At 37.7% G+C, this 12,624-nt stretch overlaps 1 protein-coding gene across 1 annotated transcript; it reads left to right on the forward strand.

Annotated features, from left to right (window-relative positions):
- Nucleotides 1-2,353: 2,353 nt before the first annotated feature.
- LOC149267012 (uncharacterized) lies at nt 2,354-4,217 on the forward strand. The gene is made up of 4 exons (XM_089397850.1): nt 2,354-3,084; nt 3,458-3,553; nt 3,662-3,729; nt 3,861-4,217. The coding sequence occupies exons 1-4, from the start codon at nt 2,443-2,445 to the stop codon at nt 3,976-3,978; spliced, it is 924 nt and encodes a 307-aa protein (XP_089253976.1). The 5' UTR covers nt 2,354-2,442; the 3' UTR covers nt 3,979-4,217.
- The last annotated feature ends 8,407 nt before the right edge of the window (nt 4,218-12,624 follow it).

Consider the following 12,624-nt stretch of genomic DNA (forward strand, 5'->3'; position numbering starts at 1 on the left):
ACAAGGTAAGATCCATTTTGCCTTATAAAATAGAATAATGATTGTGGAACCATCTTTAAATTTAATTAATAAGCACATCAAATTTTTCATACTTACAATAAACTTACAATATAACAATATGTTTACCATACATATTATTAACTTGTAAATAGGCTTTGTTACAATACTATGGGCCAATACCATGAGCCATCAAATACAATATGCCCATAAAATATCTCTCATGTCACAATCAAAATATTTTATAAATATTTTATTAAAATTTAATTTTACAAATCTAAAAGAAAAAAAATATATAACTACTTTTGAGATATATCTACATCTTTATCACATTAAAATATATTAGATATAAATAGTAGTTATTAATTAAGATCCACTTTACCATATGAATTAAAATAATAATTTTGTAACTATATTTAAATTTCATTTATAAGCACGTAAAACTTATTACTTAAAATATAACAAAATTTTTAATAATGGATATTCACCTCCATATTACCACAGATATTATTAACCACACCATACCATGGGCCAATATGATAGCTCATCAATACCACATGCACAAAAATCATCTCTTATTTCACAATCAAAATAATTCTTACTATATAACAAGATTTTTAACCATGGATACTCACCCCACTTTACCATGAATATTATTAACCCTACTATATCGTGGGCCAATATAATGGCTCATCAATACCACATACCAAAAAACCACCTTTCATATCACAATCAAAATATTTTGTAAATATGTATATTTTTTTAATTTAATTTTATTACATTTTTGAGCTAGCAACACTCTCCACCCTGGTATGAAAGAGATGTTAAAATGCCTTGTTATATTATATTATGTAAACATTTTGATTCAATTAAATTATATAAAAACAAAAATAAAAATAAAAGTAAAAATCTCAGTTCTCAATAAATCCAAAACTAATATAAATTTAAATAAAATTATTTTATTTAAAAAAAACCCTTATATCAGCAGACTCCTTATATTAACAATCTACTTATAAACAAATTAAATATTTTATATTTTAATTTAATTTACAAATAAAAATATAATTTATAAATCTTGTTGACTCAAAAAAATTATTTATAAATCTCGTTGACTCTAAAAAAAATTGTCATATACTTGTGAACTTGGCAAACAAAATAATAAACTATTATATAAAAATGTGTACCTAGCTTATTCCCTTTCTTTGAGAATAAATACATTCACATATAAATATATTTCAGAGCACTAACAAAATAATTCCCATATATTTCTGAGATAAATGAGATGCGTTGACTGTAATAACCTCCTCAGCGAAAAAGAAGAATGCCAATTTTGCGGGAAGTAACATTTTTACGTGTCAAGATTGCCTCTCAACTCATTAACGATACTAAGAAACGTAGGCGATTTGTCTATCCACTGCATCGTACTGAGAAGATGGTAAATTTGTTGAATAGAATTTTGGAATATCTGCCTGCGGATTTTGTAATAGACGGTTTTCGATGAACACTCTATTTATCATTATATATTAGAAATATGTAAGAGGATATTTCTGGTTTTGGATCAACATTTTAATTTTTAGTTTCAACAATTTTAATTTTTAGTTTCAACAATTTCACATATTAGATTTAAGATTTTTTGTGATTTATAATATAGATATCAGTTTTTTGAATTACTCATATCGTTAAAATTTGATTTACGTTTTGAACCAACTAATGTGGTTAATTCTCAGGATAATGTGAGAAATCAATCGAATAAATAGCATGGATGCATCATTACCCAAGCCATTGGATGCATCAACTTCTAACTTTGGGCAATGATGCATCTTGCTATTTATTCCTTCAGATCGATTGATTTCTCACCTTGTCATGAGGATGAACCAACCACATTAGTTAGTTCAAAATGTCGACCAAACCAAATCTTAACTATGCGATTAGTCTGAAAGACTAATTTCACATATATCCTACTACAATTGAACTACCACCAAACAAAATACGTAAAACTTTAAAACATAAAATAATTTATATCTTAAATTACAATAATAAATTAACTGTTGAGATTTTGATAGGAACGTGCAGAATCTGACTACACGCAAACTCAGCTGATCTCATTTAAAAAAAAAACCTAGTGACACCAAAAGGAAGTTAAAATCTATTTGACTGTGCAAACCTCCGGTCTTTGAGAAACTAGATAAAGCAAACATTTAGCAGATAACGCGTTTGATTTTAATGATGGAAAGAGATCACAATCTGACGGCGGGCTGAATGGATTGTAGAATTGATTGATGACAGCTGCCGGACGGGAGTTTATTTAGTTAGCAATGTTTGACCCATGAAACATTGCTCAGCTTTTGGGCGGCCGTTTCGTTGCTATTTAATCAGGGACGCTGCCGGGCTTCCCTATATTCAACACAGACTTTCTGAAGCAATCCCCATCGATCTGGAGTTCAAATGACAGGATTCTTTGGGTTCAGTATTACAGAATTCCTTAAAAAGCTGAAGCGAGCTCATTGGATCTTCCTGGGCCTGAAGTCCAAGCAAATACAGTTGAGCAATGGCACCTCCCTGCACTGCTGGGTTTTACGGAATGATAGTCCACACGCAGTGACGAGTCAGCGGCCGGCTATACTTCTCATTCATGGCTTCGGGGCAGACGGCCTTATGGGATGGGATACCTCCCAAATCAGCGCTCTCGGAAAGCATTTCGATCTCCTAGTTCCAGATCTCATATTGTTTGGGGACTCCACCACGACCAGCTCTGAGCGCAGCGAGCTCTTTCAAGCGGAGTGCATGAAGGGTATGGTGGAATATCTTGGGGTGGAGAGCGTGATCGTGGTGGGGCATAGCTACGGTGGCTTCGTTGCCTTCTGGATGGCGCACAAATACCCTAACCTTGTCCGTCGCCTGGTTATCGTCAGCTCTGCAATTTGCATGACGCCGTCGACCAACGATCCTCTTCTCCAAGAATTGGGGTTCGACGACATCAAAGACGTCCTCCTTCCAGCCAATGCCCAAGATCTGAGAAAAGGCATGAATTTTACTATTTACAAGATGCCATGGCTTCCTGCTTTCATATACACAGACATGTTTCAGGTATGGAAAAATATCAATCATGTTTTTTTTTTAATTCAATAAACATTTTTCGTCTACATAGCTTTCAGATTACACCAGAATTTTTGTAGAACTAAATTTCTTACCTAACCATTAAACCATATCCCTAAAACTATAATAGCAATCATATTTATATAATTAAATTATCTTACGGCAAAACTCAGAGTTTGAAATCTAAATACTTCTGAAGGCCATGGGAAGAAACAGAGAACATAGATCACAAGTCGTGGATGCGATTGTCATCGGGTCAAAGAATTTGCAGCAGACTCTGGCTTTGAAATCTATGTTCTCAGCCCTAAAAGTAAATTATCTAACGGCAAAACTCACTGAGTTTGAAATCTAAATACTTCTGAAGGCCATGGGAAGAAACAGAGAACATAGATCACAAGTCGTGGATGGGATTGTCATCGGGTCAAAGAATTTGCAGCAGCCACTACCAAGATTGAACCAGGTTGCCTTCTGTGCCATATATTGGATTCAATCATTTCTTTTCATCTCTGCATTTTTACGAAATTGTGATTAAAATTTAAGCTCCCTATATTTCAATAAAATCTGGCAGGATGTTCTAATAGTTTGGGGAGAAGAGGACAGAATCTTCAGACTAGAAGAAGCCTATGTTCTACAAAGGTAACAACTTCATTTATCAAAATTGATTTCCAAAATGCAAATGAAGTCAATTACTCGTAGCATTGTATGCAACATTACATCCTCCAAATAAAAGTTTAGATTTTTAGTTTGTGATAGGGTTATATTTGCAGGCATATCGGAGAGAAGGCTGAGCTCGTCGTGATAAAAGAGTGCGGGCATGTTCCTTGGTTCGAGAAACCCACTGATTTGAACGAGACGCTGCTCAAATTTCTGAAGCCTGATAATTGAAAGCAGAGACGATAGAAACCGTGGAAAGGATGAATGCCTTGAATGATGTCCACGCCATTTCTAGGTAGAGGCAATGAGTTTGGAAGAGGTGGGGGCCTCCGGGTCTGCTTCCTTACCCGTAATAAGATATGGCATCATATTGCTAATTTCCAAGTAGTTGACCAGATGACTTTGCCCTCTCATCGTCATTGAATCACGCTACTGTTCTTGAGATGTATATTACAGTTGAGTTTATTAATTTTGAGTCATCATTGTCTTTATCATTTATCGTTTAACTGATATATAAAATCTCAGGATTAGGTTCCAGCTCATATTTATCACAGAGTTCAATTAAAAGTTTCAACTGTATTTTTTTATTATATTGTTTTGTTTAATTTTTTTAAAAGATTTATTAGAATCACAAATTAGTTTGAATGGTGATTTTTCTACATTTTATGTGTTTAAAATTTTGTATAACCTAAATTCATATGCAATCAAAAACAAATTTTAAATAATAAAAATGCAAATTCAATAATAAAAAATTAATCAAATTTTGTGAACAAAAATTACACAATATACAATATTTAAATAACACCAAATTAAACTAATATTTTCCAGAAATAAAAGTCTGAATTAACTTTACCTAACACCGTTTTTGCATAGTATCAGGGGTCAAAATCCCAGACCACCAAATAAAAGTCTGAATTGATTATACCAAAACAACGTTTTTGCATAGTATCACGGGTCAAAATCCCAGACCACCATATGTGATGAATCTTTATTTCGCTAGAAATACAAGGATAATGACTTATACAGCATATCATTAGTTTATTAATTAAATTTAATTACTTTTCATATGTTTTGACATGAGAGTCACCGGTAATTTTTTTTTGAAATTGGAGATGAAGCCCCGAAAGGGAAGTGGTCAGAGTCTTTTAGCCAACCTTGTTGCTTTTGACTTGCTAAAAAGCCAAGCAATGTGTTGTATTAGATTGCAGAAGATTTTGTGTTTTGTTGTATATTTGGGGTTTTAATTTTGGGCGTTTGTTTTATTTTAGTTGGGCTTTTGTTTTGGTATAATTTTATGTAAGTAATTTGTAAGAATTTATTTTTATTTTTAAAAAGTAGATTCAACTATCAGGACGTTTAATTGGATTTTTTTATTTTTTTGGGATGAGATTTTTTTTTATTCATTTTTTTTCTCAAAATCATTTTAGTAATTTTTGTTGTAATATTCATTGTGATGTACTTCAGTTGCATATTATAGTTATAAATTTTTTCGTAATACAGAATTTTAATTCTGGTTAACAAAAAGGAAAGAAAGGCTCCTACATTTTATCCAAAAATATGATTTATATGATAGTCCTCTACAGCAAACTAATGAACAATTTATATCATTTTATGTCTGCTCAATATGTATGAGACCTTAGAATAATATCCTAAAGTGAGTCCAAGCTACCTATAAATGAAAACTAGGAAAATATTAACTCACTAATGTTACAACCATATTTTCAAGAAAATAGATGTGTAGGTTTGAACATGAACTTATTTATCATCATATGATATTTTAGGAGTTTAAGCTATGTGGGAATTTAAATATTAATGGTTACAACATCCAATATCACACAATTCCTCTTTGTTATGGTGAAGTAATTTACTCCATCTATGATTTGTTTTGGTTGGGAAATTGCCTCCATATGTGCTTAATTGATACACAAAGGAATAAATATGGATGAGATGAGGGATGTTGGTTTTGTTTAATAAAAAAGGTTCACCTATTGATAGCTCATATAGCCATGCAAGAACTAATAATAAAATGACTAAGTATAGAGTCTAACCTATCTAGAAAGTCCACAATTCACAAATCATGCGACGCAATTTCTTAGTCATATATAATTGAAATAAGATTCATATTGATTAATCTTAATTGTGGCTTTATTGTTTGTGAGTTTTATCTTGTTGTTCTCTATTTTCTACATATTTTTATCTATTGCATGCATAAGCATAACACAATGATTAATGGCTCTAGAGAACAAAGGAGAAATCAATTCTCATAGTGTAGATTTTTGGATTTTAAGTATAATTTCATCATATCTTACAAACTATCATGTGGAATCTCCACAACAGTTTACAAAACATATTGGTGTTAGACAAGTAGGTTTGTTTTGGTATATTATGGGGAGTTGCAATGGATCAAGATCTGTTAAGACAAAAGTCATAAAAGCCCAACCATGGCCATTAAATCAATCAATAACCCTCAAGATCTCGTAGAGGAGAGTTTTGCACGGGTAACACAAGTCATAGATGCAGACCATAATGTGAGCCTCCTCATTGCGTCCGTGACCAATAAGCTTGGGATATTTGGAAAAGATGGAGGCTCTAACATGGAGGTTAGATCGAAGGGGAAATTGATAGATTAGGAAGAACATGGGATGGATTCTAAGAAAGAACCTAGAAAGGATCAATTTAGTTTGTATGTTGTGAACCATTCGTAATCCCTATTCAAAATTGAAGTGAAGGTCAACATCAAGTTGTATCAAGGTGAAATTAATAGTATTATTTTAAATGAATATTTGTAATAATTAGAAGTTGTTGATGGTGAAGGACCTACCAACATGTTAGGGGATCTCCTTGGTAAGAAGTCCCAAATAGACCTCAGACCATTTGGAGTAGAAGTCTCAGTAGTGGGTAGTATGGTATTACCATGACTGCAATTGCGCGCAGAGGTAAGATGTCCTTGTTGGAAGCAAGGGTGTATACCCCAATCATCAAATCTTCCCTTGTATATACCCGACCACCCTGCGGGTGTAGCGCATAGTGCCCAGTCCATTGCTTAGAAGCACTTCTTTTCTGGTACCTCCATCTCAAATGCATCTAGAAAAATATCTACATCATTCAAGCCATCATAAGTAGGAAAATTTCTTACCTCTGACGACACACAGCGCAGCGACTAGGTCATCATGTTACAGCTTAGTGTGGTTACTTCATGTAACCAATTTTTCCAGCACTCTAGTTCTTCATCAGAGTCCGAGGTGAATGAACTCTCGCAATCCCATGTAATTCGTCCATCCGCTATTGGATTCACCCAATCCTAGTCTTGCACTGTTATTTATAGATACAGTCTAGATCATCATCACTTTCATAATCGTGGACTGGTTCAGTATAATGTGAACCTTTAGCAGGATCTAGGGGTACTATTACACGTAGTGATTTTTTCCCAAATATCATCTTTCGCTTCTTTAGGTTGATTACCCCATTCATATCAGTAGCCCAATCAATTCCAAGGAGCGCAGGATAGGGGTTGCTGTCATCCACAAGTTCTATTACCTCAAAATCAACTAGTGCACTCGCACCTTCAATATCCACAATCACCCCCTGTAGCTGCCCCATGGGGATGATCTTCTACTGATTCGCCATCCTTAGCTGAATTGGAGACCACTGTAACACGGTTCTCCCCATTCGTTCCCAGGTTTGTTTAGGTAGGACGTTCGCATCTCATCCCAGGTCCAAGATAGCTTGATCCATTTCATACTCTCCTATCTGTGCGGTTAGTCTCATCTCTTGTCCCATCCTTGCTTTATGCTTACCTATCTTTCGTACTGCACGTGGATCACTCGGGGTGTTTCCAACGCATCGCAGTAACTTCATATAAGTCTCCAAAAAAGTTGTAAGCATAGAAGGATCCATCTCCTAATCATGCTTATCCTTGCTCCCTGAGGTGGAGGCCTCAATGAAGCTCTTCTTTGCTTCCATGAAGGTTTCACATGCGCACTCCAAATCAAACTCAATTTCCTTTGCTGGAGCTTTGCAAACCCATGTACTGTCTTCTGGTTGTTTCCCCTTGTCATCTACTATTGTGATTCCGCTCCGGAGCACTATATTCACGTTTGGATCCTCGTTGCATGGCTCAGACCTCATCATCTGCAGGTTCTGAGTCGGCGGAGTTGGTAGCGCCCCTTTGTCACGTATCCTAGCTATCAGTGTATGATAATCTTTCATTTCATGATCAAATAAAGTGCAATACTTGGATGATGGATGTGTTGGGTTAGTACAATCACAGGCATAATGTCCCGGTCCTCCACAATTGTAGCAGATCAGCTGTCCCCGACCTTTACCAGATCCTCCTCTACCTCGGTCTCGTCTGCGCCCCTGAAATCCTATCTGCGCCATCCCTGTGCTCTGGTCAAGGGGCTGCGTTTCAGCCTGAACCCTATAGGCGAGAGTTCTATCCATCATCAACTCATAGCTTCTACAGTTGTGCTCATCATCCCCTACCGATATACAAAAATTGCAAAACAGTTGTTGTGGTGTCTGTACAAACTTATGCAACAAATGATAGTTATCTGTGACATTTATCCTGCTACCTGACATATAGCACACCACAATGCAGGCCCCACACTCGGTCCTGCTTGAGCTTCTAGCCTCAAAGTAATCAATCCTCCTCTTGTAAGGTAGTTCGAAAATACCGGACAATGGTCTTTGTCATGCCCCTAACTCTTGCATTTCAGACAACATTCCTCTTTGTGCACTTCTAGTTGGACTGTTTTGTCTTGCTTCAAACTTTGCATCTCAAAGAAAATATTTTTCAACTCTGCATGGATCTGTTGAACCCCTAGATTAGGATCTTGCATCGGGGTCTCATGCAGTCTCATTGCAAGATCCAAGGCCTCCGCCCAAGTCGTTATCTTCTGTTGTGATAACGCAACCCTTAAGTGTGGTAGGAGCGAAGCCACAAACTATTCGCGGTGTTGTTTGTTTGTTAGGTTTATGTTAGATTCACAAATTGTACACTTCAACCTTTGATTGAGTTACCAAGGTGTCTCGCCTGGTTGCATCGCCATTTCTTTGAACCCTAGAATCGACTGTGCTTCAGATTTAGGCCTACTGAATTCTCTATTCAGTGTTGTCTGGATGTCTTCCACTCCAGCATTCAGATTATCATTAGCGTACTTGATATATCAGGTTAGTGTGTGCTCCTACAGAGTGCTAACCAATGCCATCTTCTTCATGTTATCATCTGTAATTCCCTGAGCTTCCCATACAACTTTTACAACGAACCAGAATTAGTCTGGGTCCTCATTCTGCAAGCCTTTGAATAAAGGAAGATTGACTGAATTTGCCATACTAAACTATGTTGGAGGCGGAGGTGGTACAGGTGAAGTTGCAGGTGATGGTGGTGAAGTTGGAGGTGGTGTGGGTGGAGGTGGTATTCGCAGGTGATCTGATATTCACTCTATGAGTGACATCAGTTAAAGATTTATTGATTAAAGGTATTACAGACTCATGTGCTGGTGTGTGTTATATTTTTTTGACACAATGGATTGATTAGATTGCCAATACATAGACAATAAAATGGAAAGACAGCAGAGAAACACAGTAAGAAACACAAAGACACAAGTAATTTTAATAAGGAGTTCACCCTATTCTCCAGGGCTACATCTCCGGTCTAGCTTTCAGTGGTGGCCTTGTTTTATTGTGGTGTAAGCAGAGAAATTTTAATACAGGGACTCAATGTGAGTTCTCCTGAAGCAGGTTTCACTTGGCAGGGTGGTCCTTGGATTCCCCAAGCCACTGGATTACACAGACTCTTCTTCTTCCTACCAGCTCTGTGACCTTCAGGTCTACAGTGGAAAGAGCCAATTTTGATGCTCAGTCCGTACAAATTCCTCTATGGGATGGCTTGAATCTTCAAGCTCTCTGGTGCTCGATGTTGTCGCTAGTTAGCTCGGCCCTCTGTCTCTTCTCCTTTGTTTTACTATTCTCTATGTTCAGTCCTCCTATCTGGGTTCATTGTTCCACTTCTTCATTTCTCGACTTCTGTCTAACTCTAACTTAACTGTCTCTTCTTCCTCTGTTCATGGCTTTAGCCATTCGATCCCCATGCTTATTCGGTTCCTCTTCTGCCTTTGTCTCTTCAACTTCTGCAGCTGTGCTTGGAGTTCCCTGTTCAGCATCAAAATGAACGTTTAAGGAGTGGCCACTTGTCCTCCTCTAAACGGCGCCAGCATGCTTCATTGGTTTGTTTCTTTAGTTACATCGTGGATGCATTCTTCCTCCACCGTGGCAGTCAAAGGGATTCCAAATCCCCTCTAAAACATGGCTTAATTCCCTGCCGATTCTGCTTCATCCATCTGGTGCAATCTCAGCCGTCCGATCTGGGCCCCCAGATCTGACGCCATACGCACGTTTCGCGCAGTTGACTTGCTCGACCGATAGTGCGCGATCAACGAAGGTTTTCTCTCACCTTCGTCTGCCACGCGTTGATCGGTGTATGGAATTGCTCTGCTCTCTTACCATTTAAGGGTGCCCCGATCAAACCGTCAGTTTCCAGAGCGCGGGTCCCGCCATTGTGTTTAACGCTTTTTCCTTTTTCCGCCCGCGGTCCTCCAGCTCCCCCACGCGACTGAGTGCTCGGGCGTTTCCATTATGGCCCTGTTTGCTTAGTGATGCGCGATAATCGTGCATCAAAAACCACCCCTGTTTCCCGATCTGGGGCTCCCAGGGGCTACTTTGGCCTCCTGCACAGTCTCCATGGGCCTCGGTCAACACGCTTTGACTGAGGTCCTCGTTGTTCCACGTTGGCCGCCATTGCCACTGGTTCAAGGTGTCTTTGATCGTTGTTCTGGAATTCTTTAGAGATTTGTTCGACCTGATACAGTCATGGTTCTTTGACAGTCTTCTATGGATCCAATTCGGATCACGACCTTCCCATTGTAAAAGCTTTTGGACCACCAAAAGTTGGTTTTCAAGCATCGACTAAGTGAGGATACTACTTCTTCACTTGTCCAATCTCAATCCACTTTGCGCTGCTTGGATTTGAACCTTTGAGCCTAATCCTGAGGTACTCAACATCTCCCCTGCGCATTGTCCTCACTTTCCTGTCCAACATTGTGTCCTCCTACAACTTATTGAGGTATTCAGGTAGCAAGTCATCAATAGAAGGCAATTGACTTTTCTCTTCAGGGTCCTCAATCATTGAAGGTTCAAACAATCTCAAGAAATCTGCATTTACGACTGAGTAGATGTGCATGTAAGCTGGTAACTCAAGGCAAAAAGCATTTTCACCAATCTTCTCAAGTATCCTAAAAGGTCCATACCTGATAGGCTTTAGCTTTTTACCTTCACCTTGCATCTTGTCCTTGCTGATATATAGCCAGACTTGGTCTCCAACTTGAAAACTATGCTCCATCCGATGCTTATCATGCCTAGCCTTGTACTTGGCCTGGCTCTTTTCCAGTTGTTCCTGTACTGCCTGGTGGATCTCTTGGATCTATTCAATGAACCTAGTTGCTTTGTCCACATCACTGTGTCCATCAACCATGGTATCTTTACCAAAGACAAAATCCAAAGGAGACCTTGGTGTGAAACCAAAACAGGTCTCAAAAGGAGATCTTTGTGTAGAAGAGTGTTTGGCTCTGTTGTAAGCATGCTGCACATAACACAAGTGTTCATTCCAAAGCTTAGGATGTTTACTGCAATATCCTCTTAGTAACTGGATGCCTGTCCTGTTTACTACTTCTGCCTGGCCATCTGTTTGTGGATGAAAAGTTGTGCTTTTCTTCAACTTGGTGTCCATCAGTTCCCATAGACTAGACCAAAACTTCCCCACAAATCAGGTGTCTCGATCAGATACAATGGAAGTGGGTAATCCAAAATGAACCCATGTATGTTCAAAGAACAATTTTGCAGTTTTTTCAGTTGTGATCTATTTACTACAAGGTATCAAAATACACATTTTGCTGAACCTATCCACAACAACATATAGATAATCATGACCTTTCCTAGATTTAGGCAGTCCTCCAACAAAATCCATGGAAACACTTTCCCAAGGGTGGGAAGGAACTGGAAATGTAGTGTACAAGCCTAGTTTTCTATTGTTGTGCTTGCTCTTATCACACATAGCACACCCTATTACATATCTAGAAACCGTCTCATTCATTTTCGGCCAATAGCAAAATCTTTGCAGTTATGCAACTGTTTTACTTACCCCAAAGTGACCTGATACCAGAGAAGTATGTGCTTCCCTAATTATCTTTATCCTCTCAGTTTGTGGAATCCAGAGTTTCCCACAATGATATAAGAGTCGATCCTTCACATGATAGTCCAGTTCTTCTACTCTTTTTCCTTGACTCAAAGTTGCATATACTTCTTTAAAATCCATATCCTGAGCATATTTTTCTATGTAGCTTTCGTGTAGCAACGAATTATGCTTAAGTATGGCAGATGCATTTATAATGGGTCTAGATAACATGTCTGCAACCTTGTTATGTATGCCATTTTTATATCTGATGACTAAGTGAAACTGTTGTAGAAACCCCATCCATCTGTAATGTCTTGGTTGCTGCAACCTAGTTTGGGAGTGTAGATATTGAAGTGGTTGATGATCAGTATGTATTACTGTCTCTTTACCCATTAAATAATGTTTCTAGTTTTTCTCACTCTAAACTAATGCATACAATTCTTTATCATATGTAGGATAGTTAACTATTGCAGGATTAAAAGTCTCAGAATGATAACATATGGGTTTACTGTGCTGTGTCAACAGTGCTCCCATGGCATGGTCACTAGCATCAGTTTGGATCTCAAATGCTCTTTGCAGATCTGGCAGTGCTAGTACAGTTGTTGTACTAATTTTCTCTTTCAAGGTGTCGAAGGCTTTCTAATGTT

Source organism: Pinus tabuliformis, chromosome 6, assembly GCF_031772625.1.
Source record: "Pinus tabuliformis cultivar Carrire ecotype Pingquan chromosome 6, CPIR1, whole genome shotgun sequence".
Classification (NCBI taxonomy): Eukaryota; Viridiplantae; Streptophyta; class Pinopsida; order Pinales; family Pinaceae; genus Pinus; species Pinus tabuliformis.

Bases quoted from the DNA above. Each gene is read 5' to 3' on its own strand.
- LOC149267012 (XM_089397850.1), top strand. From the start codon at position 2,443: ATGACAGGATTCTTTGGGTTCAGTATTACAGAATTCCTTAAAAAGCTG. The intron at 3,085-3,457 runs GTATGGAAAAAT...ATACTTCTGAAG, and splicing joins TATACACAGACATGTTTCAG to GCCATGGGAAGAAACAGAGA. The intron at 3,730-3,860 runs GTAACAACTTCA...TTATATTTGCAG, and splicing joins GAAGCCTATGTTCTACAAAG to GCATATCGGAGAGAAGGCTG.